Genomic DNA, 20,162 nt, shown 5'->3' on the forward strand with positions numbered 1-20,162 from the left:
ATTATATTGTTATTGTTGGCTTGTTTGCAAATTGTTGATGCGCTTTCTATTCAAGTGAAAAACAACAAGGAAGATCCACTAATTCATGATGATGAATTTATTAGACAGTTAATCAGGCACAAAAGTATTGGACTGCTGGAAGAAATGGCAAATTTAATGGAAAGAAGAAGTCGGATCTTGTCAGAATGTTGGGAAAGTACAATGTCAAGATGATGACTTCATCACAAAATATTGTTGAACAACCGACAAGACCAGCAATATCATCATTGGATATTCCAACAAATTATACACTCACAACTGATCCAAAATATATGAATTGTACTCAACTTCACAAGATTAGAGATCAAAGCCAATGTGCAGCTTGCTATGCGTTTGGAGTTGCTGAAATGGTTGCTGACAGATATTGCATTTCATCTCAAGGGAAGGTCAATACCATTCTTTCACCACAATTTATTTTGAGTTGTGATGAATATGAAGGAAATTGCTATGGTGGAGATATTGGAAATACTCTTCTCTATGTTAAAAATTATGGAATTGTTACTGATAGTTGTCTTCCATTCCTTGCTAGAAATGGCTCCAATCTCAGTTGTCCGAACAAGTGTCTCGATGGATCTAATTGGAAATTGAGATACAAGGTAAAGAATCCAAATCAAATTGCTCAAGATGATATTCAAGGAATGCAACAAAGCATTTTACAAGGTGGATCAATCATTGCTGCCTTTCAAGTTTATGAAGATTTTGCTCACTACAAGGGAGGAATATATGTTCATACAGGTGGTGCTTACATTGGTGGACATGTTGTAAAGATTGTTGGATTTGGTGAAACTCCAAGTGGAATTCCATATTGGGTTGTTGCCAATAGGTAAGTTTATTTGTTGCTTAATATAATAATATAATATTTATTGTACCCTTTCCTGTTAATCTTGCTAGTTGGGGAGTTGACTGGGGATTATCTGGTTACTTTTATATAATTAGAGGAAAGAATGAGTGTGGATTTGAAAGTTATATTTGGCAAGCTACTCCATCTCTTTAATTCATTTCAACTTGCTAATAAACTTTGAGAAATATTAAGGCCACCTAACCATGTAGCATTTTATGATCAATGCAATTCAATAGAGATAATTATCATCATTGTAAACGAAAGTCAACTGTCAATATGTCAATTATTGACACTTCTCAAAGCTCATAGCCCAAACCACATTAATACTAAACGAAGATACCAACAGTGTTACAATGATTTCAATAATCCATTACAAAATCCAAAAAGCATATGACCATTATAATCAACCTCATCCAAAAATAATTTACCAAATATTTTCATCGCGCAACAACGAAGATTCAAACCAAAGCACAAAAAGCTTCTTCGCATAAAACGGCGCGAACTCTTCCAAGCCTAAAAAATCATCCTTAAAAAAAAAAGATGAAACTCTTCCTCGCTGTTTTTTGCTTGTTGAGCGTTGTCGCTTCTGCCTATTGTTCCTTGATTGCCAGTGGTGCTAGTTTGCGTTCAACCACTGCTTTGAATATCAGATCAGGCCCATGTACATCAAATGGTATTGTTACTAGTGTTGGTGCTGGTACTACTTTGAAGTTTACTGGTAGCGTCCAATCTGGATGTGGTTATACATGGTATGGTGTTGAAGTTAATGGTAAAAGAGGACATGCTGCTTCTAATTTCTTGACTGAAGTTAATAATGGAGGTGGTGGTGGTTCTAACACTGGTGCTTCTATCAGTGTTGATGCCTTGAGAAGAATTATGCCAAACTTGTCATCATCAAAGGCTAACCAATATATTGGATATTTGAACAGTGCTTTGGCTGCTGGTAATATTAATACTTGTTGCAGAAAGAGTGCTTTCCTTGCTCAACTTGCTCACGAATCTGGTGATTTGAATTGGTTTGTTGAATTTGCTTCAGGTGCTGCTTATGAAGGTAGAAAGGATTTGGGTAACATTTATCCTGGTGATGGTGTTAGAGTAAGTTATCTTTGACATTTTGACTTTTGACACTTTTTGACATTTTCAATTATTATTAATTTATTAATTATATTATAGTACAAGGGTAGAGGTCCAATTCAAATTACTGGTCGTGCTAATTATCGTGCTGCTGGTCAAGCCCTCGGAATTGATTTGGAAAATAATCCAACCAGAGCTGCTGATCCAGATGTTGGATTCCGTACTGGTAAGTAGTTAGTTGAAAACTGTTAATAATGTTTATACTAATCAACACAATAGCTGTTTGGTTCTGGAACTCAAGAAGTTTGAATCAATATGCTGATCAATGTAACCAATCTGGTTTTGATATCACTACCAGAAGAATTAACGGTGGTTACAATGGTAAGGCTGACAGAGATGCTCACTGGACCAGAGGTAAGAGCGTTTTGGGATGTTAATAAATATCAAAGATTTATTCCAAATTATCTTTCTATTTTTGAGTTTTACAAAAGTTTACAATGGCGTTAGTGAAATGGAGGTCGGCGACCTCGTCGTAATTGAATGATCCAAGCAATTAACGATTTGAAACTCGGTTGTTACTGGATATTTTTCTTGGGCATTACAAAATCATAAGAAAAGAACAGATTATAATTTGATTTGGGAGCAAAATAATATCCACTCACATTCTTAAACGACATGACAGTGTAGGTTCTATGATCTCTATCTCGAAATTCATTCAATGAATAGCCACTTCCACCAAATAAAAATACATTCTTATTTAATCCTAAATAAACATCATTCTCAGCATGGGAAATAATTTCATATTCTGATATTCGGTCATAATCTGCAGGTGATTCATACTCTTGAGTTTCTAATTCGGTATGGGAATAGGTAAATGCATTAAATTTCTGCCTCAGAAATGCTCTCTTCTTTGTAAGACAATAATTTTTCAATTCATAATCGTATGTAAAATCTTCATTCAATGGAGAAATCGATTTTGTAATCCTCTTCCAAATATTTTTCAAGTTATTGTACCAATTTGAGCAAACTGTATCAGGTCTCTGTATTAGAATATCAATAGGAGGCAAGAATTCAAATATTTCTTCCACAATTTCTGATGGCAGTAATGTAAACTGATATCCACTGACCAATGATGACAATTTAAGGGAAAATTCATCTGTGGAATCAATTGAGGTTTCAAATTTATATTTTACAATTTCTTTCAGCAATGAATTAAAAAGAAACCATACGAAATATTATCCTTTTTAAATACATTATATTGTTCCGAACAATAATTTGCCAAATTCGTAATACATTCCGTTTGGTCGAAAGATAATTCTAGATGCTCATTTAATTTACATTTCTTTGAAATTGACTCAGAATCTTCTTGGCTTGATTCCGAATTTTCTTGTTCTTCTGCTTCTTCATCCTCTTCTTCGCTCTGCGGGGAACGATTGAGTAGTTGATCAGCCACAGTTCGATCTCTTTTCATTTTTTTTTTAAATTTTAAATTACTTTTCCCGCCAAAATTGGATTTAAAACTTTAAAAAAATTAACAAATTTGCCTTAACGAATTTCTCAAACCAAATTTTAACGATTTTTTCTCGTTCTTATTCTTCAGCATCAACTGAATACAAACGCTGCCTCGAGACGACAACAACAAGCCTCCGATAAAAGGAGTGTTCTCTCGATGGGTATTCCCAGTGTTTTGATCACTTGTTTAATTTGGTTTCTTGCTTACCAATCTCCTCTTCTCAACAATATGATGATGAAGAATAATAATTATAGTAATTTAATGAATAATAATAACAACAATATCAATCATGGTCATCCGATGATGATGCAACATCAGAAGAATCCAAATATTCATCCCGAACATTACAATATTAAGAAGAGCAATAATAATGGAGTTCCGGATGATGGTGGTGCTCAATATTCATCAGGAATGGAAACATTGAATGGTAATATTAGTAACGCTGATCGATTGGCCTTTGGTCTCAAATGTATCTTTGTGGCATCCCTTCTCTTTCCATTTATTATTCAACGAATCGCTTCAAAGAGATTGAATTCCGAAGCAATTAATCCATTGTTATTGGAGGAAAGAGCACTTTCTATTTCTTCATCAGGCTCATCTACTGTTTCATCATCCTCAACAATGGTACTTGATCAACAAGTCAAGTTGGATTTCATGTTTATTCAAACCATGCAAAGAATTTTACAGAACACTATTGAGCAGTTTATTATCTTTTCAATGAATGTATTGATATTGAGCTTGTATTTACACCCAAAGGATTTTAAGATTATCATATTTGCTACCATTACTTTCATTGTTATGAGAATTGCTTTTTGGATTGGATATTTGAGACACTATGTAATGAGAGCAATAGGATTCTCAGTTGGTATGATAATGAATATTGTGTTGGCAATTAGTGGGTTGTATTTACTGATAACAAATGATGTTCTACCACATGTTTTATAGAGAGATGATATCTTCAGACGGGAAGAATGGTCTACCATCAACAGCATTATACGATACCGTATTGGATCAAATATTCAAATATGCAAAGACAACGAGATATGTACATATTGAGCTCTCAACTCAACCAAAATTTTCATGCGCATAACTTCAACTTTGCCATTTATGATCATTTTTCAGATTACCATATTTACTCACTCTTCATTTGTAACTTTTTGTTTCAATTAACAAATTTCATTTCCTTTTATGATGAATTTGTACCGCTCTAAAATGCTCGTGCAATTAGTTTGTCATGAAAAATAGGAAAGTTTCTAACTACGATACCATCTCCTTTCAGCATATTTCATTGATTTTTACGTTATCGCTGACCTGATTATCATATTTTTCACTAATCAAACTACAAACAAGTGATGACTGACTCGAATAAGGCTTCCCCTATAGAGTATCGAATCTTTGTAGTAGCGTATTGGATTGACAACGCAATTATAAAATGTTTCAGACTGAAGTTAACTGAGAAAGTATCATTAAACAACCAAAAACAAAATGTCAAACACCAACCAAACAAAAAGTAATAGGTCGAAAGCCCAAAGTAACTGGAACCAAGCCATGCTAGAGAGCTCGATAAATTCCAGCCGGCTGATAATATGGAAAGTGGCCAAAGATAAAACTATCAAATCCACACAGGAGAGAAAATCCATCAAGAAACAAAAGACGAAAGTGACTGTCGATGGAATTGTGAGGAATCGAATGATTTCTGATAGAGAGATTATGCAAGTTTTACATTTACCACAAATGCAAGCATGTAAAATATTGAATTGTAGTTTATCCACTTTGAAAAGAAGATTTTACGAATTGAAAGATGGTTTTGGATTAGACAGATGGCCCAATAATTTGCTTGTTGCCAGACATTTGCCAATTTTCAAAAAGATTTATCCAATGTCTTTGGACTTTATTCTGAATCATGACGACGAAACATCTACCACTTCTCAATAAAATCATCTACTAATTTCTAACTGAATTTCGAACTAGAATACATGTTTATTTTCAAACAAATATTAGAAAGTCAAATGGATGACAGAGAATCTCTAACTAAGAATATCACCAACAGCTTTATAACAATAAAATTCATATTTCAAAAACTCAAACGAGCCATCTCTTATTCCCAACGCCAAACAACTCGAATTAATTTCCTCTCCATCAGTCACTCCTCTATAATGCAACTCTTCCTTCATGAAACAAGTATAAACATGATTGAATTGTTGATTCTTGAGCAACTTTTCAAATTCCACTTCAACGCCATCGTGAGCTGTTTGATGTGGACAGCAATCAGCAATATTTGAATGGAATGATAATTGATGAGGAGCAGAATATTCAGAATGCAAATAGATCAGTAAATTGAAAAGTGCTTCCTTTGCAAAATTAACTTTCAAAACTCCAGATTTGTGACAATTAACTACAAAATCATTAATCCATTGATTGAAATTTTGAGTAATTTCGTTTGGAACTTGTTTTTCAATTTCAACATCAACTTCATTGTAATCAAAATCATCAAAACCTGTAACAATGTGTGAGGAATCAATGAAATCTAACTTGAAAGAAGTTATCTTTCTGATATTTCTAACAATATCATGTTGATAAGTTCCAAAAAAATCATTCGATTCTACATAAACTCTACAACTTTCATTGTAATAAATCTTTTCCAAATCCTTTACAATTTTTTCATCAATTTTTTCAACAATTCCATTGATTAAGAAATGATTCTTGAAAGAGGTTGGACTTTCTTCTTTCTTTTCATTCGAAACATGACTAATCAGAAGTGGAAAGAATAAGAAATCTTCATAACTAAACCGAAAACGTTTCTGACACCAAATCAGCTCCATATCCATTCCAATTAATTTAGCCAACTCGTAAATTACACCTTTGGCCTTCAATTGCTTTGGAACTTGATCAAAATTTTGTGGTTTTTCAAGTAAAATTTTGCCAAATGTCAAAACATTTTTCTTCATTGGACGTCCTACTTCAAACTCGAATAACTTCTCAGTTAGACAAGATTCAATAGAATAATAAGCTTTTGATAGATAGTATAGCATGGAAACCTCATGAATATTGATAGGTTTCGGAAAATCTTGTTCGAAATCTTTCACAATTGGCTGAAGGAAAATATTTAAATTTTGTTCGATCAGGAATTTCCATTCCTTGTTCACGAGAGTGAATTTTAGGATATCTTTCAGGGTGGAATAGTCGAATAGGATGGAGAGGAAGGTGTCGATGTGGTGTGTGAGCGGATGTTGTGTCATTTGCTATTTTTTTAGTTTCGAATAAAGTTTTATTTTTAATGAAAGTGTGAAACAGTGTTACATTCGGCTAAATTGAAAAGTTTACAATTTGATAATATCAGATTCTAAAATTTTCTTATATCCTCCAACAGTTTGTTGTGAACTTTCACTATTCGAATCTTTTGATAATTGTGAAATTGGATTTTCCGTCTTTTCAAAAACAAATGTCGTGTACAACTTGACAACTGTCCAAAAATCCTCATTCATATCTCGAACATTTAATCTTGGACGACTATTCTCAGTTTCTCTATTATTTCTGTATTTTTCATAAAAATCATAAAAATTCAAATTCTCAACCAATGAAAGATTGAATTCCTTGGCCATTTCTATAAATATTTGAGGGTTGACTAGATATTCAGGACATGGATCGACGGCATCTTCCAATTGGAATGTATAGCAATTTCCAAATGGTTCCTCAAATGATTTGTCATCAGAACATTGAAAATTAGCTTGAAATACTGAATTTTTCAATGTCTTTCCCTCAACTTTCTTTAACATGCTTTGTAAAACGTTGGAATCAAGTGTGGTGACGATGAATTTGCCTCCCTTCTTCAATCTACTGGTGGCATTTTGCAATGCAGTTTTAACATGTTCCTTACTTTGAAAAAAGTAGTGGAAGGCAAATTGACATGAAACTGTATCAAATTCCACATTGGAATCAAGTGCACTTTCAATTGACACTTTCCCAACATCTGCATGAATTAATTTGGCAGGAAACTTCAAATCTCTTCCTCCATTATATCTTTCACTCAAACTCACCAATGAATTGAATGAAATATCAACTCCTACATAATTCTTAATATTTCTAAAACTGAATTTGAATAAATCACCTCCCTTTCCACAACACAAATCCAAAACAGTGCACTCATTCGGAACATATTTGTAAATCAAAACTCCTTTCAGCCAATTATTAAAATCCTTAATTGGTTTAATTGGTGAATTGTTTCTTTCTTCCCTCGATTGATTCTTCCTCTGATCATACATCTCCTCCGGTGTAAATGTTCTATTATTGTAATTCCTATTATTACTATCACGATGATGATAATTACGATTATTGTTGTTATTATTATTGTAATATCTATTATTATTATTATTATTTGAATGATAACGTTCTTGTTGTTTATATTGTTTTTGAATTCCTCTTGATTCTCTATTATATGATGATGATGATGAATTATCATCTCTATCATTCATTCTCCTATTATTATTATTGTTATTATTATTTTGATGATGATGAGAATTGGAAACATGATCATTCCGATATTCTCTTCTCCTCTCTGTATTGTTATTGTTGTTGTTGTTGTTGTTATTACTGTGATGATGAGAGGCTGAGTCTTGTGCTGGCATTTTTTTTTAAATTGTTTGAACAAATATTATAAAGATATTTAGGATAATTTTAAATCATGTAATATCATGTAATAACAACACTACAAAATATTAAAATTAAGGTGGCACTGTAGCTGACAATAAAAGGAAATTCGGTAAAAATTTTTGGTTAATTATTTTTTACAATTCTTGCTGAATGACGAAGTAATTTATTAAAGTTTGAGAGGTTCTCCTACACTCTCCTACAAATTTGGAGACTTGGTTAGAAGACAGCATCTTCTCTTATATGTGAATAGTTTATCCCTACTTTACTTTGCTTTACTTTTCACTCTCTTTAGAATAAATAATGAAATCCCAACATGATCCGATTGTTCTTCATCATCGTAACGGTAAAAAAATTAAAGTTTTAACCTTCTCCTACACTCCAGTAACAAAATTAAACATTGCAAAAAACAAGATATGGTCTAGATGTGTTGTTATGTTTGTACCAACTTTACTTTGCCTTCTTATTGTGTTTCCGTATTGAAAATAAGCAACTAAAAGTACTATCAAAACCAATTAATTTTATTTTCGGATGTTCTACAAATTTTAAATGAAATTGCATCACGAAGTTCTCAACCATCAGATAGGATTCAACTGTTTCTGTAGCATGCAAAAGAGAATATTCTAAGAACAATACTGAATGTGTATGTAGATCACTGGTGTGGAAATTATGACAAGTGCTATGGAGAAAAAACAAGATGCTTGTTGTAAAATTGACGAAAGAAGTGCATAGTTTCAGAAACACAATCAACAGAAATTAATTTCCGAAAAAGAAAGAAGAAGAAAATAGATCATGGTGTTTCATGTTCATGTACTGCAAAAGTTGTCCTTGTAAATCAGCTCGTGTGTTGTGTGGCAATGATTGTCACAAAGGACAAACAAGATGTAAACTGTTTCGACTTGTTATTTTTTTTAAAATTTTGGTGAACAATGAACAATAGTGCCACCTTAAGACATTATTCTTGGATAATTTTTCGAAACACACGAAAGAAAAGAATAAATGTTGAATGGATTACCTGAAGCAGCCAATAATTTTATTGTTCATATTTGTTAGGTTGCATTTCCTTTTAGAGCGAATTGAGCTGAAAAAACGTGTTGTGGGTTCCTGGTTCAAGAAACCGTTTTGACGGCTGTGGCAGCTGACACGCGTTATTTTGATGTTGGCGTTTAAATCGTCATCAACAACATGCTGATTATTAAATAATAATAATTATTGTTAATAATATTAGTCTTCGTTGAGAATGAATTGAAGGCTCATTGGATAAAGTTTGTTAAATATTGGCAAGTGACGTATTTCAAAAAAGTATTGTGGCCATCTCTCTAATCCAAATCCATCCTTCAATTCGTAAAATCTTCGTTTCAGAGTAGATAAACTACAATCTAATTGTTTACATGCTTGAATTTGGGACAAGTGCAATACCTGTAACATTTCCTTCTCAGAAATTATTCTATTTCGTCTTGGTTTTGAAATTTTAGTTTCAACAAAATGTGAAGAACCATTAGAGGATATCTTTCTCCAACATGTAGTCATGAATTGAGCAGAACCAGAGCCATTAGTATTTGTCTTTCTTGTATCAACTTGAAAGGATGAAGAATTCAATTTCTTGTTTTTGTCTGAAGATGACCCAGAAGATGAACTTGACAAGTCAGAACTCTTGAAATTTGCCGTGCTAGTTGACTGACATGGGGTGGTTGAATGCATTTTGATTTTGTGTTGTTGGTTTTTTTTGTGTTTTGATAATTTCTTCTTCTACACACAGCGTGTCTTTCCAAATTATGAAGCAGGAAGGCAACAATGAAGTGTCACACAAATAACTGTCACATCTTCTACAACAGTAGAGCCTTCCTTTTAGAGAACCTATCCATGAAATTTGGAATTTTAACAAAGGCAACGAAATGAGATAAGCATGTTCGTGTGGTTTTCTTTGGGTAAGTGTTGAATTTAAACTCTCCTTTTAGGCCAACCAATCACTTGTGTTGACACTATTTGGGTTTTGATACGTTTTGATTTGGGCCTTGCTTGGCCACAAGTCCCTTATGGACCAATAACACTCATCTATTCTAGTACATTTAGGTAAATGTTAATATATTTAATGTTCAGAGCTGTTGTGAGAAGTTTTCTTCTTGTTTTTGTCGTTACCAAATGTACTCGGTAAATCATGATAGTGCCAAAATTACTCTGTAGAGAGGTGTTATTTCAACTGTTGAGATGATTGTGTATTAGCAATATCAATTGTTCTTATCACTGATGAGAGTTCGGATGCATCTCCCGCATCAACAGAACTCCCTTTTCTCCCAACAAAATAGATTTAGCCATGGTAAATAAGAATCAGAATGTAATCAGGCTAAAAAACACTATTCTCACACCTTCGGCAATGAACTTTGCTCTTCTTGCCTTTTAAATTTGCTCTCAAAATCTTTACTATTTTCAAGCCTTCATAATGATCAAGACAACAACACGAAACCGTTCTCTATGCAATAATACATATATGTGTTCAAGAGAGAAATCAATACAAAGGTTTTGAGGCTTTTTTATTAAGAATTTACAGTTTTCTTGGCGCCAAAAATTTTACTTTTAAATTAAACGTTTGAAAAAAATGGTGCGATGAATGAGAAGGAATTTTTGATCAAAATTCACGAAGGAGAAGTGCCATAGAGTTTGGTGTGAGATGATTGAATATGGGAGGTTTTATTTGATTTGATGCATTAATTTGAATAGCTGATCTATGATAATTATTTACAAGTGTATTAATAATTATTAGTAATTATTAATAATCAAAACATGAGTAAACATCATGATAATTTTTCTAATTGTTGAGAAGTTGTGGTTTTACATTTTCATCAGTTTGAATATTTGTGCTTTTGCTTCTGTACTCTGGATCGGCATATTTGAGCAAATTTAAAGTGGAACTATTCAACTTTCTTGCTGGCTTTGAAATCCTATTGTTTGGTTTCAAGCTTTTCAGAACAAGTTGATGAGGACTGGAAGATTTCTTGATGAGGATTGGCTGGGTATTTAGTCTTGTGCTTATTAGAATTGGATTGGCTCTGTTAATGATTGTCCCATCATTAACATTATGTGTATTATTACTATTATTAAAGAAATCAATATGGCCCATCAACAGGTTCGTTTCATCTTGGAGAGGAGTTTGAATTGGATAATGCATTGCTAAATTATCGGAATGATGATATTGATCTCCTTCTTGTCCAAATACTTCATGTGCTTGTGGTGTTTGTTCTTGTGGAAAATATTCAACAACAATTTCTTCAACCTCTGATGAAGACAATGAATCTCTCGACCTGTTCATCACTAAAACACGTGTTGTATTTTTCTTTGGAAATGAAAACGATTGTTGACGGGCGCTAAAATACCAACAATCTTTCAATATGATTTAAAATAACAATATTTTTTGTTCCTACCCAAAAAAAGGTAAATTTGCTGTTGTCATAGAATGGAATGGAAATGGATTAATAGGTCGAATCTATCTATTCCTCATCACTGTTGAGAATGAATTGTAAATTCATTGGATAAATCTTTTTGAAAATTGGCAAGTGACGAATTTCAAAGAAATATTGAGGCCATCTTTCCAATCCAAAACCATCCTTCAATTCATAGAATCTTCTCTTGAGTGTGGAAAGACTGCAATTAAGTTGTTTGCATGCCTTTTGTTGTGATAAATGCAAAACTCCAAGAATTTCCTTTTCAGAGATGACTCTCTTCTTTTCCACTGAATTGAATGAATTCGTTTCCACAATATAATTAGCAAAAGTTGATGATGTGCATCTCCATTTGGTGATGGTAGGTGTTGTATTATTAGATGAACCAACAGTAGGTAAGTTTCTATTACTGACATGTTGCCAAACATTTGCACTTAGATTCGATGCAGAGCTGCTGCTCTTAGGAGATCCACTGCTAACACTGCTCATACATGCATTATTGCTTCTAACACATTGTTGTGAATGAGAAGGATATTGAAATGTCTGATCTACCACATGCATGCCTTTCTGAACTATCACATGTTTAGATATGCTCATTGCTGGCTGTTGTTCCAGCACAATGGTCAGCTTGTTTCCTGACATTTTCTTACTCTTTCCAATCTTGTTATTATTGCTATTCATCTTGTTGCTATTTTTTTTTGAAAATTATTGAAAGAATTGATATTTGGATTTGTGTCATTTATATACGAATTAAGAAGCAAGAATCATCTCTGGTTTGATGTTTTTTTCTCTTTTTGCTCGAATGTCACTGAGAATCATGATCATAGTTTGTTCGAGATGAAACGAATAGAATGGACGAAAGAGATACGTAAGGAGATGGTGTTTCTAGTTTTGATATTCTTGATGAAACAGGAGAACTTTTCTGTCCCTTTCATGTAATACGTGTTCTTTTTGAAGAGTACGGTAACATGTCAAACACAAGTGTTAAGGAGATTGTTTAATCTTTGGATTACATGTGATTAATGGCATTTCTAATCTAGTTGAGCATGTTCAGAAACAACTCATCTATCTTTGAAATCAAGCCCTAAATACTTCAGAGATGATGAAACATGATTTCAACCATATTGATCATTATTCAAGTCGTTTGACTTTTGACAATTATTGAATACTTTAAAAGGAATCATCAAGTTGACATTATGATGATTTAATCGATGGTGAACCTTTAGCTTATCCTTCAAAACAAACTTCAATAATAATCGAGTCCAGTAGTTTAGAAATTGAAAACACAGTTTGTATTTTTTTACTGATGAGATTACTTCAACACGACAAACTAATTCATTCCACATTAGTCAACCAAGGCAACCTCAATCAAATAAGACAAATATTTTGACATCTTTCTTCAATCATTCAAAATGAATTGCAAACTCATTGGGTAAATCTGTTGGAAAATTGGCAAATGTCGAATTTCATGAAAATATGTCGGCCAACAATTTAATCCCAAGCCATCCTTCAGTTCGTAGAATCTTCTTTTCAAGGTGGATAAACTACAGCCGAGTTGTTTGGATGCTTGTTGTTGGGAGAGATGCAAAACCTTGATCATTTCTTTATTGGATATGATTCGATTTTTTGTTTTCTTTCGTTTATTTCCTTCAATGAATTTGTTACCAATAGAAACTCGTTTGAGGACGAAAGAGAACTCATTTGAAGAATGAGTTGTCGATTTGGTTGGAGAAGGTTTCTTTTTCACTATTGAAGTAATTTCAGATGTTTCAATTCTTGACATTTTGTTTGTTTTGCTTTCGTATACTTACTGTTAACATTTATATAGTACTGGATTGGTTGTAATCATGGGAGATTGAATATCATAATCAGGTGAGATAGTCTCGTCTCAATCCCAAAATGGATATTTTTATTTTGATTAGTCTTGACAATTTTTGAGAATGAATTGAAAACTCATTCAATGATTTCTTCAAATATTGGAAAATTATGATAAGGGAGTTTCCAATTACCATTGATTTTATATACCATGATGATTGATGGTAACTTTTCAAGATAAAAACCTGCAACTTCTACAACAGAAATTGATCAAAGACAATAACTAATACATTTATTAGCACCAGCCTCGAATTTATCTGTTATTCATCTTGTTTACCTCTTTATTTAAGTTGTTAATCTGATTTATAAGCACAGCGTTCTCATTCTTTAAGAGTTTAACTTCCTTTCTAAGACTAGTACATTCACCACAACAAACTGGCGAGATTGGAGTTTCCTTTTTCTTTGATTTGCCTGCTTTTTTATCACTACGTTTCTCTGCCAACAGAATTCCTTCTAAACTCCTTGCTTGTTCTTCCAAGGCCTGATTTTTAGTGATAATATCTGAAAAGGAAGAATTGGTAGGAAGGAAAATCAATGGTGCATTCTCAGTACTAAGAGAAGAATTCACAAAGAAAGTTGGAATTGGTTTAGCCAAATCTTCATCAACTACATTCTCAAAAATTACCATATCACCAATGCAAACTGGTTTTTGCAACGGGTTATTAAATGGTGGCTCCAAATGAGAAGTTTCAGATAGGCTTTTAGGAGTGCAATCTAACAACTTTCCCTTCTGCAGGTCTTTGCTAACAATAAGCATTTTCAGAAGTGAGGGATTTTTTTTTAATTTATTTTTCAAGGTGATTACGGTTTGCGCGGGAAATGTTGGTCATGTGATAAAGCAACATTGGTGGAATCATTAAGCTTGAATTGTTGCTTGTGAAAGTAAGATTGCAAACATGAGTATTAAGGAAACTTCTTTTGATCTATTCCAATTCAATTTTTTCAACAAGTTTCCAATAAATCTATCCGAAATCAGCACTTGGAAATCAAATTAATGTTAAAATTGTTTAAAATACAATAATTTCGAATAGATTTTATTACACAATTTGGTCATTTATACAATTCTTCCAATTTCCATTAAAGAAAAATGAAAAACTCTTTCTAAAACTCTTCTTGATATGTTTTCCAGTTGACTTGACTCCCTTATGATATTTCCAAATATATTCTTTCAAAGTTACCAAAATTGTACAAATAATAAAAAAGGCAAGAACTGAAGCCACAACCATCGAACAAGCAGCAATGATTGGATCATTTCTCTGTTGATCATAAATAGCATAAGTTGCCCATGAAAGAACTGCTGTATACGGAGCATCTCTTCTCCACCACAAAAAGATCATTCCAATAATCAAGACGATTGCCAAGAGTAAACAAGCCCAATTCGAATAGGACATTCCAAGGAGAATCTTATCAGTAGAAGGCCATGTGTAAGTAATGGCAATGGTAATATTCAAAGTTGTGGCAACAGTCAACCAACCCATATAAATACTAATCATTGGTTGAATAATCCAATATTCCCACAAATTACATTCGGCATGATTCCACAACTTTCCCTTCGTATATAATTCACTCTTTTGAGGTTCCAAATAATTTACATTGACACGTACGTACATGATTGCCAAGGTCAGTAACATTAAGGCAATGAACACAACTGCAGCCCATTGAGATCCATAATTTCCTCTCGCACTAAAATGAAATGGAAAGAACCAAATAATATTCAATAAAAAATTCAAAGGAAGGAAAATTGTCATTTTGTGGTTGATTAAAATATTATCTCGACCGAAAAGTAAACTTTGGATAAAGTTAATGACGACTACGGCTGCTACGAAGGTGTAGATGAGACCCCAGATGGAGAATGCCCATCCTTTTGGTGTGAATGGTGTGAAATATTCAGTAGAAATGTCAGATGTCTTGATGCCATTAATGATATTTCCAGCACTTGACAGAATATTCATAATTACCAAACCAATAAAGAAGATTGTGTTCAGAATTGGAATTAATCTCACTCTGACCTTCTTATAAATTGGTGAATGTTTTTCTGAATGTGTTTCTTTCAGTAAGAATGTTGGAGTTTCGTAATAAATATTCGATTCCTTATATTGTTTCTCGTCAGTCTTTGAAGAGCCAGAAGTTGTCGACCTTTCACTATTCACTTCTGCATTCACTGTCTTTTCGTTGGCTTCAGAATTTTGCACTGCTTGTGGTGGTGAAATCTTTTGAGTCATTTCTTACAATATACACTATTTTAAAGAGATATTAATTTGTTATAAGGTGAATTTCAAAATGTTGTTGAGATTTTGATGTTTGCTTATTTTTTTCTAACTGGTTTTTAAGGATCTCCATTGAAATAACAATTGTGTTCAGTAAAAATCAGCGAAATCTCAAGATTCGAGATTATACTTGAAGTTGTACTTGAGGTTGAAGAGATTTTTCTTATACTTGAAGAGATTTACATATTCATCTTTGGTTTGGTCATGGATAAGATGTTGTTTTCAAGTGCTTTATTGTGAGTATCAAGTGCGAATTGTAGCGTTTCCTCTTCCATTGTAATATTCTTATTGATCTTGATAGAGAATTACATTTTGTAATAATTCAAAATTGGAAAGTGAGTTTTGAATGAATCTGTTGAAACATGCTTGAATTGCTGCTAATTCTTGTTGATTTTTGAATGATTGATCTTCTGTTGCATCTAATTGTGCAATAATTTCATAATTGGTCAATTTGGAATTCTTTACAATTTTCACAAGTTTTTCCTTTACAAAATTTAAATTTTCCAGCAATAAATTGTCTTCCAATTCAGTTTCATAAGTATGAATGTAGATAATTAATGGAAAATCTGGAGTATCTTTGATCATGTGAATGGATTCAATGAAAGATTCAATTCTTTGATAATCCTTCTTCAATGGCCATGAGGGAATCAACAATATGAAAGCATTTCCATTTCTATAATGATCACAGTGGTATCTATCCTCCTTCTCATGCGCAATTTCAGCTGTATAATGTCGATAAATAATCAAAATTCTGATAAAACTTACCAATGTCAATAAGTTTAGTTTCACATTTCAAATATTCAAGATATAAACTTTTTAATCCAATGTGATTGTAATTCACTGAAACATTAACAGTATTTTGTCTTGAACGATACTTTGAATATTTGTAATTTTTTAACGTTTCATATGAAGTGTATGGATCTAATTTCTTATGGAATTCACTTCTTCCAGTTTTTTTATCTGAAAGTAGAATTATTGACAATTCTTTGGATTTCAATAATTCTTTCATCATCTTTTGTTTCCATGTCAATAATTTACAAATAGAACTATTTAATTGCTTTCTTTCCAATAGAGATTGACATAAATTATTAGCAAGTAATGATCGGCTAGTATTTACCAATTTACCAAATACTAGGCTCCATATTTTGTTAAAGTAATCCTCCATCAATTCATTCAATTCGGGAGAAATCAATGAAAGATTATTCACTTGTTGGAACAGTGTTGCTGATTCCGTATTGGTACTGCCAATATTTTCAAATACAAGAAGATAATCGAAAATAATTGCGAATATTTCTGAAGGTAGCTTGTGAATAATTGTTCTTTCTTGTTCTTGTTGATGAGGAGATGATGCTAACATTTTTTTTTGTTACAGCACATAATAGAACTTCCTATTTTGAATCAAATTCTATTTATTCCATGGCATCACCTGGTGATTTAACTCCTGGAGACTTTTTGACTACTTTTGTTGTTACGGTGGCCTTTCTTATTATTCCTTTTTGTACAATTTGTGGTCGAGAAATAGGTGAAGAGGAATAATCAGATCCATTATCTGATAGGGCAGGAGAATTGATTGGAGTTATTGGTGACATTGGAGATGTACCAAGAGAGTTTACAGTTGGAACTTTACGAATAATCTTTCTGATTATTTTAACTGGTTCTGATGGAGAAGGATTTTGGTGGAGTGGAATGGAATCTATTGTATTTGGTGAATCACTGACCTCGTCATCCATAACTGAGGAAGCATTGGAGAGCATTGAAAGAGTTCTATCGGTAGAGCATGACGATATCGATGATACTGAGCTCACAGATGAAGAGTAGAGAGAGTTATTTCTATTGTTACTTCCGTTTTGTGAAATGATCGAACCATGATCTGGTTGTTTTGTTGTTGTCACTATAATCGATCCATTTGTGGTTGATGATGAAGATGGTGCAGTAGAGGAGTTCTTATTAGAATTTCTTCTCTTAAACGAGTGTCCTGTTGACAATGAATTTTGGTTTTCACCACCTGTTGCTGATTTGTGTGAATTTGAATTCTTTCTTCTTGATGTTACACTAGGAGGAGGCACATGTGAGCTTGCAAGCCAAATTAAATGATGCAAAACCTCATCAATCGACACATCATTCAGTGAAGCCTTTACTGTGGCCATCTGGAAAAGCCACCTCTTATTTGTATCAGCCGAATATCTAATCAACATTTCAGCAACCTCACAAGCTACTTGACTATTCTTTACATTCATCGTAAGCCAAGATTGTTCCGTATTACTATTGTTAGCATTCAAATTTAATCGCAAGCCATCATCATTGCTGTTATTATTTGGCTTATTAAGAATTTGATGATGATCGCGTGAGGAAGAGACAATAGAACGTGGCGAGGTTGATGTTGAGGCTTTTTTTCCCTCCAACATGATCTGTAAAAGATTGGCGCGCTTTGATTCTTCCATAAAATGATAGAAAAGAACATGATCAAAGGCTACGGGTGAAGCATTGGAAGCAGCAGAGGACAGAAAGATTGGAAGTTGGCTCGATGAATTATTATAGGAGGTAGATTGAATTCGGGAGGAGGTGGCTGGCTGTGGATGTTGTTGTTGTTCATTAGAAAAATTTAAAGATTGATTATTATTGTTATGATTTGAATTTTGAATTGTTGTTGTAGTAGTAGCCGAAGATGATGAAGATAGAGTGATGGTATTAGAGGAGGAGAGAACGGAAGTTGGTGAAGGTGGAGTTTGGTGAAGGAAATGTGCTGAAGTCGATGATGTCGACATGTAACTACCGCTCATCATCATCATGTTGTTATTATTATTATTGGGAGGTGATGATTCAGGTAGTTGTTGATGAGGAGAACCATGATGAATCATCTTTTTCGTTATTTAATTAATTTAATTATAATATCGTCTTCTTTAGGATCAATGGATAATAGGAGAGAAAAAGTCTGCCTTTCACCCTCTGCTGATAATAATAATTTAGAATTTAAAGATTTGATGATGATCGAAAGTTAAAGTAGATATCTAATAATTATTGGAAGAATATAGTCTCACAATCTCATCACCACAAAAAGACAAGGTTAATGATTCGGTCACTTTGTTTTTTTTGTTGGCGTAAAGCAAATCGTTTGATTCTTGACATGGAAACGAAGGAAGATTCGGCTGACACCATGACATGCCATATTTTGTTCAAGAAAGTTTACAAATTCTCTTTGTAAATGTAATGACCTTTTTTCAAAGGCTTTAACCCTTCCAGATATGAACAGTCATTAAGCAACACAAGGTTCACAAATGTCACCATAGCATACAACTGTCAAACATATTTCTGTAAATGCCATTAAGAAAAGCATTCCCAAAAAGATCCTCATCATCTCAGAAAAGAGTTTCAAAAAAATAGTATTGGTCAATAACAGTTCTTTTACTATTATTATTATTATTGGCATGAAAATAGAAATGAGCTGCTACATGAGAGCCATTGTAGTATGGTTTGTTATCATGTTGAGTGAGACAGTCCATGGAATATTGAGAGGATTACTATTGGTGCCACTGGTTGGTGATTTCCGAGCTCGACAAGTTTGTGTCTTTACAGGAATGTTATTAATTTATTCAATTGTTAAAAGGTTTAAGAGGTGGATTAATGTTCGGAATGATGATCATGTTCAAAAATTTGGAATTGGACTGATGTGGGCCTTACTCACAATTTTCTTTGAGATTGGACTTGGAAGATTGGCTGGCTTTTCATGGGAACGAATCATGGAGGATTATAATCTACTTCAGGGAGGTTTCATGATCATTGGATTGGTGTTCATGTCTCTTGTGTTGAGAATTGTATGAATTACAATTATCAAAAAATTTAATTGGTTGATTCTTCCTATTGGCAATATTTGTTGTTACATGTACAATTATTAATTACATAATATATTAATAATATTAAATTATTATTATTAATTCATAATTCATGTTGAATTTCTTCATGCCAAATCAAATAATAATAATAATATTAAATTGTTTCAATCACTCCTCCACTCGAAATATTCGGAATTGAATTATTAAACAATTCATTATATGAAGAAATATGATCCGAATGGAATGACGATGAATTTTCATCTTGTTGTTTTTCTTCATTCAATATGAATTGCAAAGACATGGGATATAATTTGTTAAATATTGGTAAATGTCTAATATCATGGAAATATTGTGGCCAACGTTTCAATCCGAGTACATCCTTCAATTCGTAAAATCTTCTTTTAAGAGTTGAAAGACTACATATAATTTACATGCCTGTTGTTGGGAAAGATGTAAAACCTGAATCATTTCCTTCTCGGATATCACTCGATGTTTCCTCACTTTGGCCATTTCGAGATAACTTTGAATCTTCTTCTCCTTGAATGAGGAAGAACCTTGTGGAGAGAGAACCTTCTTCCAACACACTGTGAGCTGATTGCAACTGGAATTCAGATGAGGTTGGGATGTTGATGATGAACC

At 33.0% G+C, this 20,162-nt stretch overlaps 12 protein-coding genes across 12 annotated transcripts; 4 read left to right on the forward strand and 8 right to left on the reverse strand.

Annotated features, from left to right (window-relative positions):
* Positions 1-209: 209 nt before the first annotated feature.
* NAEGRDRAFT_51797 (uncharacterized protein) lies at positions 210-866 on the forward strand (the record flags this gene model as incomplete). Its single annotated transcript, XM_002672963.1, has 1 exon — positions 210-866. The coding sequence occupies one exon, from the start codon at positions 210-212 to the stop codon at positions 864-866; it is 657 nt and encodes a 218-aa protein (XP_002673009.1).
* A 554-nt stretch (positions 867-1,420) lies between these two features.
* On the forward strand, positions 1,421-2,412 carry NAEGRDRAFT_81026 (uncharacterized protein; the record flags this gene model as incomplete). Its single annotated transcript, XM_002672964.1, has 3 exons — positions 1,421-1,975; positions 2,054-2,180; positions 2,234-2,412. 3 exons carry the CDS (start codon positions 1,421-1,423, stop codon positions 2,389-2,391), a joined length of 840 nt encoding a protein of 279 aa, XP_002673010.1. The 3' UTR covers positions 2,392-2,412.
* A 1,283-nt stretch (positions 2,413-3,695) lies between these two features.
* Positions 3,696-4,412, forward strand: NAEGRDRAFT_71771 (uncharacterized protein; the record flags this gene model as incomplete). The annotated part of the gene is made up of 1 exon (XM_002672965.1): positions 3,696-4,412. The coding sequence occupies one exon, from the start codon at positions 3,696-3,698 to the stop codon at positions 4,410-4,412; it is 717 nt and encodes a 238-aa protein (XP_002673011.1).
* A 540-nt stretch (positions 4,413-4,952) lies between these two features.
* Positions 4,953-5,402, forward strand: NAEGRDRAFT_71772 (uncharacterized protein; the record flags this gene model as incomplete). The annotated part of the gene is made up of 1 exon (XM_002672966.1): positions 4,953-5,402. One exon carries the CDS (start codon positions 4,953-4,955, stop codon positions 5,400-5,402), a length of 450 nt encoding a protein of 149 aa, XP_002673012.1.
* Positions 5,403-5,494: 92 nt separating this feature from the next.
* Positions 5,495-6,499, reverse strand: NAEGRDRAFT_71773 (uncharacterized protein; the record flags this gene model as incomplete). Its single annotated transcript, XM_002673034.1, has 1 exon — positions 5,495-6,499. The coding sequence occupies one exon, from the start codon at positions 6,497-6,499 to the stop codon at positions 5,495-5,497; it is 1,005 nt and encodes a 334-aa protein (XP_002673080.1).
* Positions 6,500-6,787: 288 nt separating this feature from the next.
* On the reverse strand, positions 6,788-8,092 carry NAEGRDRAFT_51800 (uncharacterized protein; the record flags this gene model as incomplete). The annotated part of the gene is made up of 1 exon (XM_002673035.1): positions 6,788-8,092. One exon carries the CDS (start codon positions 8,090-8,092, stop codon positions 6,788-6,790), a length of 1,305 nt encoding a protein of 434 aa, XP_002673081.1.
* Positions 8,093-9,338: 1,246 nt separating this feature from the next.
* On the reverse strand, positions 9,339-9,815 carry NAEGRDRAFT_71775 (uncharacterized protein; the record flags this gene model as incomplete). Its single annotated transcript, XM_002673036.1, has 1 exon — positions 9,339-9,815. The coding sequence occupies one exon, from the start codon at positions 9,813-9,815 to the stop codon at positions 9,339-9,341; it is 477 nt and encodes a 158-aa protein (XP_002673082.1).
* Positions 9,816-10,920: 1,105 nt separating this feature from the next.
* NAEGRDRAFT_71776 (uncharacterized protein) lies at positions 10,921-11,421 on the reverse strand (the record flags this gene model as incomplete). Its single annotated transcript, XM_002673037.1, has 1 exon — positions 10,921-11,421. One exon carries the CDS (start codon positions 11,419-11,421, stop codon positions 10,921-10,923), a length of 501 nt encoding a protein of 166 aa, XP_002673083.1.
* Positions 11,422-11,599: 178 nt separating this feature from the next.
* On the reverse strand, positions 11,600-12,232 carry NAEGRDRAFT_71777 (uncharacterized protein; the record flags this gene model as incomplete). Its single annotated transcript, XM_002673038.1, has 1 exon — positions 11,600-12,232. One exon carries the CDS (start codon positions 12,230-12,232, stop codon positions 11,600-11,602), a length of 633 nt encoding a protein of 210 aa, XP_002673084.1.
* Positions 12,233-13,679: 1,447 nt separating this feature from the next.
* NAEGRDRAFT_71778 (uncharacterized protein) lies at positions 13,680-14,183 on the reverse strand (the record flags this gene model as incomplete). The annotated part of the gene is made up of 1 exon (XM_002673039.1): positions 13,680-14,183. One exon carries the CDS (start codon positions 14,181-14,183, stop codon positions 13,680-13,682), a length of 504 nt encoding a protein of 167 aa, XP_002673085.1.
* A 280-nt stretch (positions 14,184-14,463) lies between these two features.
* On the reverse strand, positions 14,464-15,648 carry NAEGRDRAFT_71779 (uncharacterized protein; the record flags this gene model as incomplete). Its single annotated transcript, XM_002673040.1, has 1 exon — positions 14,464-15,648. The coding sequence occupies one exon, from the start codon at positions 15,646-15,648 to the stop codon at positions 14,464-14,466; it is 1,185 nt and encodes a 394-aa protein (XP_002673086.1).
* A 330-nt stretch (positions 15,649-15,978) lies between these two features.
* Positions 15,979-18,551, reverse strand: NAEGRDRAFT_51802 (uncharacterized protein; the record flags this gene model as incomplete). Its single annotated transcript, XM_002673041.1, has 2 exons — positions 15,979-16,415; positions 17,120-18,551. 2 exons carry the CDS (start codon positions 18,549-18,551, stop codon positions 15,979-15,981), a joined length of 1,869 nt encoding a protein of 622 aa, XP_002673087.1.
* Between the last annotated feature and the right edge of the window lie 1,611 nt (positions 18,552-20,162).

This window comes from Naegleria gruberi (assembly GCF_000004985.1).
Source record: "Naegleria gruberi genomic scaffold NAEGRscaffold_49, whole genome shotgun sequence".
Lineage (NCBI taxonomy): Eukaryota > Heterolobosea > Eutetramitea > Acrasida > Naegleriidae > Naegleria > Naegleria gruberi.